This window comes from Melitaea cinxia, chromosome Z, assembly GCF_905220565.1.
Source record: "Melitaea cinxia chromosome Z, ilMelCinx1.1, whole genome shotgun sequence".
Classification (NCBI taxonomy): Eukaryota; Metazoa; Arthropoda; class Insecta; order Lepidoptera; family Nymphalidae; genus Melitaea; species Melitaea cinxia.
Window position 1 is genome coordinate 19,161,015 of NC_059424.1, and position 15,124 is coordinate 19,176,138.

General features: G+C 31.2%; 1 protein-coding gene across 1 annotated transcript in view; it reads right to left on the reverse strand.

Annotated features, from left to right (window-relative positions):
- Positions 1–2,633: 2,633 nt before the first annotated feature.
- The window catches only part of LOC123668429 (probable cytochrome P450 305a1), a 45,236-nt gene continuing 32,745 nt past the window's right edge, over positions 2,634–15,124 (reverse strand). Inside the window, exons 5-8 of the mRNA XM_045602161.1 lie at positions 10,877–10,973; positions 6,980–7,157; positions 3,299–3,558; positions 2,634–2,868 (exon numbers count right to left, since the gene is read on the reverse strand). Coding sequence (XP_045458117.1) covers positions 2,690–2,868; positions 3,299–3,558; positions 6,980–7,157; positions 10,877–10,973 — 714 coding nt within the window. The 3' untranslated portion in view covers positions 2,634–2,689. The remainder of the gene's footprint in view (positions 2,869–3,298; positions 3,559–6,979; positions 7,158–10,876; positions 10,974–15,124) is intronic.

The window sequence follows — 15,124 nt, forward strand, 5'->3', positions numbered from 1 at the left end:
TAAAGTTAATTTATTTATATCATCAAAATTCAATAATTTATTGACATCTATAGAAAAATTTAAAAAGATTGATGTTAAAATTATTTGCCATGCCTGGTCCTTAGACATCAATTATCAGTCATCTTTACAAAAACGAATATCGAATAGTCAAAAATGGGACAATTTAACAAAATTTTTTTTACTGTACAAAATTCGCACACGAGCAAGTCTTACATGTTAATAACCACTATTTTTTACTTCATTTGAAATTCAGCTACTTTAAAATACTTTTAACAGATATAAATAGTATAATTATTTACCAAAAGTGATTTTTTTTTACTATAATAAAAAAAATATATAATACATTCATTTTTCAGAGCCACTTAGTATCAATCGTATCTCCAAAAAAAAATATAACTCACGGGGCCGACAACGGTTTTGTCCTAAAAGAATGTCGACAACGTCTATTTTATTTTCTAATAAGTTGGTGTTGAATACGTAATATCCTTTTTAAATGACAGCAATGAGGATTTATTTAATTAGTAGCTTTTCGCAGTAAATATAAAAAATTTCATTTAATAATTAATTAAAATGTAATGCAGTTAATAAACACCGCGTACTGTTGTTTAGCTTTACAAAGAATGAGAAAAAAACTTAATCTCGTTTAATTATATTTGTACATTGTAACTAGACCTTCGGACTCTCTTTACAGAAGAATAATGTTTATTTATCTTTAACTTACTTAGACTTCGCGCCTTTAAAGAAGCTAATTGGAAAAGGCAATATTGATATAAAGCAAATAAAAATAAATAATTTCGTTTTTATTATATATATACCAGCTGTACCCGCGAATTTGTCCTCGTAGAATTTTACAAAATAGTTATTGTTCAGTTCGTAGTTACGAGTATACAATAAAAAATATAATATAAATTTTTTGCCGGAATAAACAGTTAGATAGACAAAATTTATAAAAAAATGTTATTTTGGAATATGTGCCTTGTATACATACATAAATATAAATTTAGTAAAAAGCGGTTATTTTAATATTACAAACAGACACTCCAATTTTATTTATTTGTATATGTTTGTATAATCTGTGCTCTACTTTGTCGAATATAGCCATCCCTTTTATTGGACCTGTGCGGTGAAATTTTACTCTTTGCTTATTACGATTTTAAATTTCTAATCCTAAGACAAATTAAGAGCAGAAAAACTATATAACTTTAGTTAGAGGTTTCCATTGAAACTTTTTTAACAAAAAATGAGTGTAAATTATATTTAGATATGTAAAGATAATTAATTCTAAGTTCTATGAATTTTGCGAGTGGTCATAGTATGCACAGAAAAGTGTCCGTAGACATTTTTATTTTCCATTGCGCAAATAAACTTTGCTTAATACTAGCCACTCCAGTTCATAAGCTAGCTTATCCATATTATCATTCATTGTATAGCCTTTTATTTCGCCGAGTTCAAAATTTTCCACTTATCTAATAATCGCAATCGCTGATAGCATAAGAAGATAGAATAACAATCACAATCGCAATTTAAATATTATTATTGAAAACGTATAACTAATCAACCTTATGCTTTTATTCTATTTATTTAGTAAATCAAACATTGTCCTCCGATGTAAAACGAGATTTGCTTTTCAATCAGGACGATTCCTGAAATTTCAAGAGTTAGTTGCATTCAATTTGTTAACTACCGACTGAATTCCAACTGTATTTGAATGTACTTCTGCATTTTCATTTAGTAAATCACTTTATTGAATACCTTGAACTATTGTTGTTATTATTATTTCGATAGAAGAACGTACCTGGACCACGTAATAACTAAGGGCATTAATTTCCAAAGTGTGTAGACACCCAGAGACCGTTTTTTAATTTGTATACATTTTATTTCACATTTTTTATGAATTTAGTATCGATTAAAATTGTTTGTAATATTCGTGTGATATAGCGTCAAATAAAATTTTGGATTGGTGAGAATATTTAAGTGGTGGCGAGATTTAGACTCGACCGAAATAATGCCGATATCGGTCAACAATATTGTACCTTAGTTGGCAACTCTGAGGTTGACCTATACTTTACGTAGCATATGTACATATACCAGCTTTATAAATACAGATATATTACAATAATTTGTTGTTTTCATATTCTTAATCACGAAAATTCTACCTTGATCCTAAACCAACAGAAATAATATACCAGAGGTATGGATTAAAAAGTTTGAGAACCCATAAACGTTGAAGTTTATTCACAATTTATGTAGTGGTTATCATTTTCAAATCAAACCATTTTCCGTTTCTATGATTAATATCTTTGGAATATCTTTATTAAATATTAAATATTTTAAACTTATTAGATTACTATTTCAGGTATACCTACCACAATTGTATTTACACGAGGAATATAATGCAAAACAATGATTGAAATGAAAAAGTGTATTTTAATGCAGACATTTTCAAATCCACTAGTTCGAGTAAAAAAAATTTCGAAAGTGTCCATTCATTAGGAACTTTGAATTAGATAATTGTAAAAGTGGACTCCAAATATAAATATGATTACAAAAAAAAATTCTGAAAGAAAAAATATCATCGTTGAAAATTTATTAAAAATAATGTATACATTATTATATTTCAGTAAAAGACGATATAAATTGTAATTTTTTTATTATTATTTATCTACCAATTTCTCTATTAAACTGTCATTCATTGTCTTGAAATAAACTCGGCCGTATACGGTCTCGCGCTCGAAATTAAGCCAATAATTGGTTTCTCTGAAGGTAAGACGCCATTACTGCATTCGATCCTGAATCTCTGCATAATGCCGACGAACACTATGAATATAAAAGACTTGGCGAGAGAATCGCCCGGACATCGCCTGCGACCTGAGGAGATTTAAGATCTTGGATTATATTACAGTGACGCTGTAACCTTCCACGTGTTACAGATGAATAAGCCTTCACTTGTATAAATAAGATCTGTACGAGTGTGTACAATATAAGGTACAGTCAAGAGAGTTTTTGTAAACAAAAAATATTCTTTATTATATTTATTTTGCAAATATATTATACATATGGAAAAAAATAAGTAATATAGACTATGAAGTTGTTGATTATATTTGAAATAAAATCAGCATAAAAATTTTAAAATTGTTATATTTTTGTTGAATGTTACTTTCAGAACGAAGCACAGCGGTTTTTTGACACACTAACGCTTCTGAGTATCGATAGAATTTCACACCCATAAAAGGCCAAGTCAATCACGAATACTTACGTAAACCTAACATATGAATAATCAATAAATAAAATATCTCACCGCTCCCAAAGGGATACATATGTTCGACGTTCTTTAAATTCCCTTTACTATCTATAAATCTTTCGGGCATAAATTTTTCCGGTTCCTCCCAAACGTTCGGATCGAAATGCACATCTCCCACCGATATCAGTATCGTCGTATCTTTAGGTATCACGTAACCATCCATATGTATATTGTCGAGCGCTCTCCTCGGTCCCGCTATCGGCACTATAGTAAAATATCTCTGTATTTCAGATAAGAACGCCATCGTGTACACTAGCCTGAAATCAATATTTACATTTAAAATAAAAATAACTAAATACTTCATCAATATTTTTTCACAAATGTAACGTATCTATAATTAATCTAACACTAAAAATCAAAATAAATCGCTATATATATATTGGTAAGCGTGGACCACAAGAACGGCTGAATTATTTGAGATCATTTTAAAGTTTTCTGATACTTTGTAGAAGGTTGTGAAGTTAAATTTTACAACGATTTTTTTTTTTCAAAATGACAGGCTTTACTGTCCGTGAGACGAAAAGCGTTCACTCAGTTAGTATTCTATATAAATAAAATTGAATGTTGCTAAGCGCATAACTCGAGAATGGCTCAACCAATTCGGTAATTTTTTTTTGTATTCCTTAAAGCCCACGGAAGGTTTTAATACTACAAAAATATTAAAAATAAATATATATAAATAAAAATTTATTAATTTTTGATAGAATGAAGCCTGTCCGGGCAGCTAGTATGTAAATGAACACAATAACACAGTTTTATGAAATATAGAATGTGCCACTGTTGACAGAGACATAGTTTCGTCCCTTTTAAGAATCAAACTATGTGCCAAACTTTACATTTTTTGTCAAACATTTGATAGTATGCGACTTTATTTGATGCGTTTATCGAGACTGTTTGGGACGAGTTTAAATTCGTTTGTTTGGCGAAATGTTGAATAACAAGTTTACGGATTTTGGACAGTTTTTGTAAAAATAGTTTACAGTTACAGCAAAATACTGTCGTTCAACAACGTTAAAAACAATTAAAACCAAAGTCATACACATTGAATTCAGTTTTTCGATTCTGTTTTAGTGTTATCATTGGATAACTTGCTCTTCTATACTTTTGTAATAAAAATCTACCACAACATTATATACTCCAGAAAAAAACAACACATATTTGAAACACTAAAACAATACGCTTACACTTAAAGGCATTGCTCTTTTTCAAGCCATGGTAGAATAAATAATAAGACATTTCAATAGTTCAACTCAGACAGGACACAGCAGAAAATATCCAACTGAAAATCTGGAGCAGCCCGACTGGTAAGCCTCAACTTTACAGAAGATCACAGCTAAATAATACTGCTTCCAAGCAGTGTTGTGTTCCTGTGGTGAGTAAGGTGACCAGAGCTAATGGGTGATTGGGGTAGGGTCGGCAATGCCTACGATAATCGCTCACCCCCAGGTGAGCCGTACGTTTGTTCACTGACTTGTCAGTTGATTTATATTTTACTAGCGACCCGCCCCGGCTTCGCACGGGTGCAATGCTGATACTAAATATACTACAGAATGTCTTTATTTACAGTATGAAGCTAGCTTATAGCATGGTTATTAACATAATAACAACATTCAAATATGCGTCGTTAGATTACACGTTTTTACAGAATGCGTTGAAGAAATAAAGGTTCACTGCTCGTTCCCCGTAGGTGATAGCGTGATAATTTGTAGCCTATATGTTGACCCAACTTCTTAATAATATTCGTGCTAAATTTGAAGTAAATCCATCCAGTACTTTTTGAGTTTATCCCGTACATACATTCAGACAAACAGACAAAAATTCTAAAAACTATATTTTTGGCTTCGGAATCGATTGTAGATCACACCCAGAGTATTATTTTAAAAAACTATTCAATGTACAGTTTTGACTTTCCTACCATTTTATTATATATATAGATATAGTAAAATAGATATAAACTTTTTTATTTTTTTATCCATTCTCTTCTCCATTTAAAAACTAACTAAAACGATACTAGTCAATAATCGTCACGTCATAGTTTTCCTTGACATTAAAGAATGCTAAATATTTTCGGTCGTTGCCTATATACCTCAGAATTTATTCTAGAAATTAATAAATTTTCATATAAATTTAAAGAGAACTATAAATTTTATATCTGTATATTATATTTATATATATTTTAATTACCGTAATAAAATAATTAATGAAAATTATTCATAAAACGTTCTTAAATAGCGTATTAACTATCATGAAATATTTAAATGAATGGAACTCTTTTGAAAAGAGGTCAATCATTTAAATTAAAAAAAATAATAAGCGACTAACGAATCTATCAAAACGTAAATGAAATTAATTTATACTTGAATAAATTATATTTATTTTTATATTAAGGTTTGTAAATTAAGTTTTTGAAACAAAACCATACAATATTCATTAATTACAGCATTAGTGTAGGCACAAATTAAAATATTATTATGTTAGGGAGCGAAATGGGAATGTTTTTATGAAATGCCATTGTTATTCATTTACGGCTCAATTTATTTAAAACGCTCAAAGAAGATTATGTGTATTGACTCAACAATAAATTGTTACTCGCATACCTTTTTGTACGGTTTTTGTATTAAATAATATTCACTTTTACTTTGTTAAAATGTCAATATTACAGCATCGATCATATTGCGTTTTTTTTTTTTAAATCTTTATCTTAATATAGAGACAGCGCAATAAATAAAGAACCAGTCTTTAGAAACCTAAATGTTTTGTTAGGTTCCACCGTTTTGGTAGTAGTGGTGGGTGTAGGCACTTAAACACCGGCAGTTACAGGTTAGATTTCTACTCGGGATGGATTATATTTCTACAAAATATTTCTTTCCACTTATACACAGCTTACATACGTCTCCCTACCTATGTAAGCTCCTACATTGAGAAAGGGGCCTATACCCAGCAGTGGAAAGTAATAGGCTTAAGCGATCAATAAAATTAAGTAGTTACAAATTGGTAGTGCTAATATTATGAAGACTATACACTAAAAAGCGATAAAGTCTCAAGTGTCAAAACGTACCAAAATCAACTTTTACCCTCATTGCCACTGGAGCCCTACTGGGCCATCTAATATACATTCATTTATTTATTTTATAACAACCATTCTGATGTAGTGGTGTGTGCAGTCGCATAAAACACCAACGGATTGCGGATTCGACTCCCGCTAGGGATGGAAATTTGTTGTATTTGTACCAATATTTCTTTCCGGTTTGAATGTCTGTCCATGTGGGTCTTCCCACCGTGCCTCGTAGAGCACATTAAGCCATCAGTTTAGGTTGTTATCATAAATATCTGATAGCGATCGTTACTCATAATAGGGAACATACCCGCCAACCCCCAGTGGAGCATTGTGGTTGATTAAGCTCAAATCTCCTCTTTCTTCATGTCAAAGATGACATGAAGAAAGAGGCGTAGCCGAGCAGCGGTAAGTTACAGACTGATTCATGATTTTTTGAAATTATTTTATTAGATTTTATTCTTTGACAAACGGTATAAGATTCGGTGTAGAATAAAATCAAAGAAAAACAAAAAATCAATGAAACAGCAATGGTGAACAGTCACGCTAAGACCTGTCCCAAAGAGTTAAATATTGTTATTAGTAATATTTTGACAGTCAGTAAATACTAAGATAACAAATACCTGCTAGTGTCTGTCCATGATGGCATATTGTGACCAATCGTATTAAATATTTCGTTATAAATTTTCTCTTGTATATTCTTATCCCTTAAAACTTTCAACAAAGCAAACTCTAGAACATTGCTCGTAGTCTGTGAACCGGCTATCAGAATATCCAGGCATATGACTTTCAATTGTTCCTCTAAAAAAAGAGATAATTAAAAATGAATTATTCAATTTCCAAGTCTCATTCGCGAATTTACATTTTTATAACCTTCGTCTCGAGGAAGTCTTATTATAAAAGCTAGAGAAAGCCTTAACTTCTACTCGCTTATAAAATAGGTAAGTAATGTGTTTTAAAAATGACGTATGATTGAGATTGTTAACTAATTATACAATACATACATTAATTTTCTACAATATAAGTTTATGCTTGAAAAAACGGTCGTAATGTAACAAAGAAGGTTTTTGTACAACTTAAATATAATAAAGCAATTCTTTTTTAGATAAAAAATAAAACATTCGACAGTAATTGGAATACATAATATCCATTTGGAAAATATTCTTTTGAAGAAAAGGAATCAATAAGAGTAGACGAATATAACTCTCAATAAAAAGTATAGCAAATCAATTGTTAGTTAGAAAATGTAACGAAATATGTTTAGTAAATGTGAAAATTATTACACACTTCAATAATTGTATCACTGAAATTCTATTTTATATAATATTTTAATATTTTTAGTATTTCGTTAATCTATTGTGGAAGATATGCGAATATCTCGCCCATGGAATTTTTCTTCTTATAAAATATTTTCGATATTACACATCACTAGATCTTTGTCTGCCCACGTGTATTACTGTGTGTAAAGAACACGTGAATATCATTTTCAATAGTATTCGTAGAAATGTGTGTAGACTTTCAACTGAACAAGACCAAGGACCGTTGCCTATTCATTGTACATTTTCAGTCTTAAAATTGTTCATTTAGAAAATTTATTATCGGTTATTTCTGTAGATTTATATCACATTATCCGTAGTATTACGTGATATATGTAATAAATGAATTATATTTCACACGTTAAATCTTTATTCGATTAAATGCCTCAAACAATGTAGACACTATAGTTGGTCGATTAATATACATCAAAACTTCAAAACATATTTAATATATTGTGAATAAGTTGAAATGGCAGTGTGCTGGTCATCTTGGTTCGCAAGACCGATGTCCATTGGAGCAGACGTGTCCTGGAATGGAGACCGCGTTGTGGCAAACGCAGTGTGGAACGTCCTCCGGCCCAGTGGGCAGATGGTCTACGTAAGATTGCCGGTGTAGGCTGGATGAGGATTGCGGAAAATCGGAATGTCTGACGCGAACTTTGGAAGGCATATGTATAACAGTGGACTGAAATAGGCTGAATTGACTGACTGGATGGGTCTTGTAGTACTACAAGACGCCAATAACGATAAAAAATAGTGATTCGTAGCTTGTTGGCGTAGCGGTATAATGACGTTTTCAAGTCAATCAAATCAAATGACTTTCAGTGTGAAATTTATCTTAATTTCATGGCTTTATTTATTATAGCACCATTTTGTTATTAATAAAGGAAGCATTTTTTTTTAGATAAACTTAAAAACTTTTCAAATTTTTTGCACTTTTAATATGAACAGTTATCATGCTAACAGTAATTTACGTAAAGATTTCAACAGTTATTAGTTCCAAAAAGAGCCTAGCAACAAAAAAAATTAGTTTATATAGTAGAAGCTCTTAGATCCTTGAACTAAGTTTACAAAGTATGGCGGACACGGGAATAAAAACAATAAGTCAAATCGTAAACCAGAAAACGGGATGAAACATGGAACGAAAGTTTGAAAAGTTACCGCTTTCGGGTATTTTTCCTTTTTTTTTTTTTTTTGAATATGATCAGTAATTACTGGTGTGTACATAATACTAAGAGGAGCTATATACATTATTATTTAATTTTAACAATTCCTTGTAGGTTTTCTCATCGGGCCTCGCAGAGCATATTTTTAAAATAATTGATATTTTTTGGAATATATGTGTAAAATATAATATACAAAAAATAACCTTAATAGATATTTAGACGCTAGACACATCTAATATATTTATTTATTCATACATTCATTTTACTACAACTGATTATTACAACCCTCGTTATAAAAAACTTAGTAAAATAAAACTACAAAAAATCATACATCATCAAATATACAATTAAAATAAATGCAAGTTCATCACTTTAGCCTATACCAGTCCACACCTGGGCATACGCCTCCACAAGTTCGCACCAAAAATGGCGTGAACTCATGTGTGGCAGGGCTGGCTTTGTCGCACAGAAGGCGGAAAATGCACGTTAGTAAACTTAAAAAAAAGTAAAAATGAAAATAGAAAGCATTATAGATAGTAAAACAGTGACACTTTAAATATATTAACACTCTCTTTATTGTACACCATTAAAATAAACAATAAAATAATAACATAATCTCTTCCAGATAACCTTTGGGTATAGAACACGAAATAGAAACTGCAGTTAGGAAGTGAACAAATAATTGGTGTGCGAATTAGAATATTTTAATAAAGTACATATAGATAATATATAATAACAAACATATATAGTACGTACATATATAAAATATGTATATCATACAAAGTCGATATAGGGGACCATGACGTGTTTAATGACAAATATTGTAGTTTGATATTATTTGAAAGAGAAGAGAGATTGAACTTGTCTAATAGAAACAGGGAGAGAGTTCCGAAGTTGGACAGCTTTAAAAGAGAAGGAATTAGAACTATATTAGGTGAAATATTTCTATAAGTACCAAATTTTAAGATCTAAATCCTAACAAAATTTGGTATAAAAATAGTTACGATATAAATGTGTGTGTGTGTGCTACACCTAATGATATGTGTTTAAATCTAGACCCACGTGATAAAAACCAGGGTCGATCTACGGTTGTGGGCATGGTGGGCATGATGGAGGGGATCTTGACGCGATTATTTTATGGAATAATGGAATGGCTGGCTTACAAGAACATGTGTAGTGGAAATATATTTCGACTATTATCGAACACAAATTATGGAACTGCTGGCGGCAAATCAAAATGGACCGAGTCTGCCCACAGCACTAAGTCAGGTCTGGCTTCCTCCAATGATAATTTCCATACCAAAGATGTACGGTGAAAAGGAAGTAATGAAATTCAAAACTCGTGTATGTCATGATTGTTCATGCGCGAATTCGTACTGCGACTGGTATTATGTCGATTGGCTGTGACCACAATGACAACCAAATTTGAGAGCTGGATACGGCACTGATAAAACAAAATATTTCACTTGTCACTTAGTAAAAATTGCAACATCGCGTGTACATCTCTCGTAGTATCTCAAGGGCGTTGTAAATGGTCTTCGTTTAAAAAACTTGTTATTTATAGTTTACGTTTCATAAAACCAAAGCATACAAAATGTAACCATAAATAAAACAAATCTTCATGGACAATATAACACCATTCTGATGTAAATCGGGTTATTATTATTTGGATTTACTATTTGTTCTGTAAAATATAAATAAATAAAATGAATCGATGAAATTTATGCACGCGTTTAATAAGTGCAGAACGACTGCGCCAAATAGGATTTTAGTTTTTTTTTGTTTGTTATTGTGAGCACAAGTCTCATAAAATAAAATTAAAAATATATTTTTTTTTTCAAAATAGAAAATGAATATGTAGCGCCGGTGATCGCTTGGAACCAAAGTAAAGAAGATATAAAAGAAATGTAAAGTGTAAAAATATTAAAATAAAAGCAATTTTAAAAAATATGAAATTCATATTATAATTTCTTGTCACACTATTATGTTAGTATTTTAAAATATATATTATTGTATATACCTAATGTAAATTACTTACCTGTAAATGTTTCCTTATTTTCTTTCATTTCCTCCAGAAAAGAATATATAAAATCTCTCCTCGCTGTTATATTTTGTTTATGTTTCATTATACTTTCCTAAAAAAGACGGACTTTAATGAAAATGGTGTTATTATGAATGACATCAAACACACACAAACAATACATTGCAGGTACAGTTACAGTATGTCTGTACGACTGATTATTAATTAATTCTAATCTTGGATGTTACTTATAAACCCATTTCAAATGAAATTTATACACGTACGAGAGTAAATTATATAGAACTTGTCAAAACAAGTTAAGAAGTCTTTAGTAGCAAAATAAATAGTAATATATTGGCGATGTTCTGCGACAATAACAAATCGCCAGTTGAGACTGGATTTGTATTGAGGATAACGGAAAAACGAGATGTTTAACGCGATCCTGAGAAGAATAATATTATATTTTAATTAAGTTATACCAAAAACTGTGACAGCCCTACGTGTTGCGGAGAGAGAAACATCAAAGGCGTTGGTTGAACCACTGTATCTATTTGTGCCATGTGACACGGGTGACAACTTATAAGTAACAACTATTATTAAAAAAAATATACGGACAATTCATACTATTTTGACAAATTATATTTGCTAAAAAAATACTTATCATCATTGCGATATTATAAGCTGAAGCGTGATAATTATCTTGTTTAGGAAAAATTTAATATATATTAAATTCTTCAAGTAATTCGTTATTCTAATAAAAATTAATAAAAGCTGTAAATGAATTTTTTTTACTAAATATTCTAAAAAATTTAATAAAAACAAATTAAAGGTAAAAATGTTAATAGTGAAATTCTTTGGGAAATATACAGCGTAAATTAAGATAGTTATGTAATTAAATATAATACGTTGATACATTTATATATAGTTATTATAAAAATTTCTGTGCTCTATTTTTTTTTCTACACACTTTGAGACGTTTTTTTAATAATTTTATTTTTGATTTGCATAAATAATGTTAGCTTTAGAATAATGTAAAAGCTTAAAACGAACAATTATTGTATATTTAATCTATAATCTATAATATATATAAACGTGAAAGGTCATTCATCACGAAATCTCCGAAACTATAACACCTACAAACTTGAAATTTGGCAGGTAGGCTCCTTATAGGAAGTAGACATCCGCTAAGAACGGATTTTACGAAATTCGACCCCTAAGGGGGTAAAACGGGGGTTGGAAGTTTGTGTGAAAGTCCCATGTGTTTGAAGTAAGACACTTGAAATTTAAAATGTATGCCTTATAGATGATGAGAAGGTGTCCAAACAATGTATCTTTAGAAATAAACCACCTTTTGGGGTTAAAACGGCGGATGGTAGGTTTACTCACTCATCACGAAATCTCCGAAACTATAACAGCTACAAACTTGAAATTTGGCAGGTAGGTTCCTTATAGGGCGTAAACATCCGCTAAGAACGGATTTTACGAAATTCGCCCCTAAGGGGATAAAACGGGGGGTGGAAGTTTGTGTGAAAGCCCCATGTTTTTTAAAGTAAGAGACTTGAAATTTAAAATGTACGTTCTTTAGATGGTGAGAAGGTGTCGAAATAATGTATTTTTAGAAATCAACTCCTTTTTGGGGTTAAAACGGGGAATGGTAGGTTGACTCCCTCATCACAAAATCTCCGAAACTATAACAGCTATAAACTTGAAATTTGGCAGGTAGGTTTCTTATAGGGCTTAAACATCCGCTAAGAGCTGATTTTACGAAACTCGACCCTTAAAGGGATAAAACGGGGGTTGCAAGTTTGTATGAAAGTCCTATGTTTATGAAGAACGAGACTTGAAATTTAAAATGTATGCTCTGTAGATGGTAGAAAGGTGACCAAATAATGTATCTTTAGAAATCAACTCTCTTTTGGAGTTAAAAGGGGGATGGTAGGTAGACTCACTCATCACGAAACCTCCGAAACTATAACATGTACAAACTTGAAATTTGGCAAGTAGGCTCCTTATAGACGTAGACATCCGCTAAGAACGAATTTTACGAAACTCGACCCCTAAGGGGGTAAAACGGGGGTTGCAAGTTTGTATGAAAATCCTATGTTTTTGAAGTAAGAATCTTGAAATTTAAAATGTATGCTCTATAGATGGCGAGAAGGTATCCAAATAATGTATCTTTAGAAATCAACTCGCATTTGGGGTTAAAACGGGGGATGGTAGGTTGATTCACTCATCACGAAATTTTCGAAACTATAACAGCTATAAACTTGAAATTTGGCAGGTAAGTTCTTTATAGGGCGTAGACATCCGCTAAGAAAGAATTTTACGAAACTCGACCCTTAAGGGGATAAAACGGGGGTTGGAAGTTTGTATGAAAGTCCGATTTTTTTTAAAGTAAGAGACTTGAAATTTAAAATGTATGCTCTATTCATGGTGAGGACGTGTTCAAATAATGTATCTTTAGAAATCAACTCTCTTTTGGGGTTAAAACGGGGGATGGTTGGTTGACTCACTCATCACGAAATCTCCGAAACTATAACAGCCACAAACTTGAAGTTTGGCTGGTAGGTTCCTTATAGGGCGTAAACATCTGCTAAGAATGGATTTTACGAAACTCAACCCCCAAGGGGATAAAACGGGGGTTGGAAGTTTGTATGAAAATCCTATATTTTTGAAGTAAGAGGCTTGAAATTTAAAATGTATGCTCTATAGATGGTGACGAGTTGTCTAAATAATGCATAGCAATGTATATATATAAAAAAGAAACGTCACTGACTCACTCATCGCGAGAACTCAAAAATCGCTGGATGGTCCCATCCATCCAGGATGGACAAAGATGAAATTTGGCAGGGAGGTAGATTATAGTTAGTAGACTTCCGCTAAGAACGAATTTTGCGATATTCCACCGCTAAGGGGGTGTAATTGGGGTTGATAGTTTGTATGAAACATTTACAACAGCTATAAGTTTGCCTGATAGGTTTTTTATACTGCAACCTGAAAATAAAACTAAAAATGTGGTGTATAGAGAGTTTTTATAAATATAACTATTAAATTTTACTAAATTGTGGCTTTTAAAAAGTTACCCAGTGTGATAAGCATTTCAAGTGACTGAAATAAAAAAATAATTGCGTTAAACATCTTAATAGTAATGCATATCTTCATAACCATGCGAGCGTAGTCGCGGGTAACAGTTAGTGTATTACAAAACAAAGTCCCCAAAAGTGTATGTGATCGATTCCCTTAAAATCTATTGAACGGATTTTCATGCGGTTTCACCAATGGAGAGAGGGCTTCAAGAGGAAGGTTTACGGAACGGCTAAGCCGATTTTGATAATATTCACTGAAAGTTTGCTGGGAAAACTTTGTGACACTGATATCAACGCGGGCGAAGCCGCGGGCACAGCTAGTTATTATATAAATCAAAAAATGATATAATTATATCTATGATTTTCATGAAATTTAGTATGCAGGGGGTTTCGAGGACGATAAATCGACCTGGCCAGGATTCATTTTTAGAAAATGTCATTTTATGCGTGTTTTAGGACATGAAAAACTGCTACAATAACATTAAAATACGAAGGTAAATTCCTAAAAAGGAAATTTTTTCCAGTTTATTTTCAAGTTCCTTCTTTTGTAAGAAAAGTATTATTGAAAGCCCCATTGTTCTAATTCGTATCTAAGTATATTTAAAACAATTGATATTTTGCTTATTATTATGTCGGTAAAATCGAAAAATAATATTCAAATTTCATCACTATGTAAATACACACACATGTACATATTCTAATAAATACAGTTTCCAAAACTCAAGATTTACCAAAAAAAATACCGGTCAGTCAGGACCCCAGGTACTAACTTATGAATACAGAAAATGGCTATATTGCTAATTAATAAATAAATTAAACAAATAATAATCAAACACAATAGAAGATTTATAAATAATATTATATGGCTGTAAAGACTTTTAAATGAAAAATTAAATCTTTCGACATACTTAACAAAACGACATCCTTAGCCTCTTTTAAAAAAAATACTCATAATTTGCTTATTCTGCATTGTTTATTATGTAAACAACATTTACGTAGAGTAGAAAATATATTTATCGATAAGTATACGTCTTGTTATAGCGGCCTGTATTCTGCAAAAGTTACAAGTTTTTTAAGCGCAGTATCAAGTTTTGTGTGATATCCACATATAGGGCGGCCAAACTAACATTTCGCTATCAATTCTCAAAAAAAAACAATGGAACCGATATTTAATAAAAAA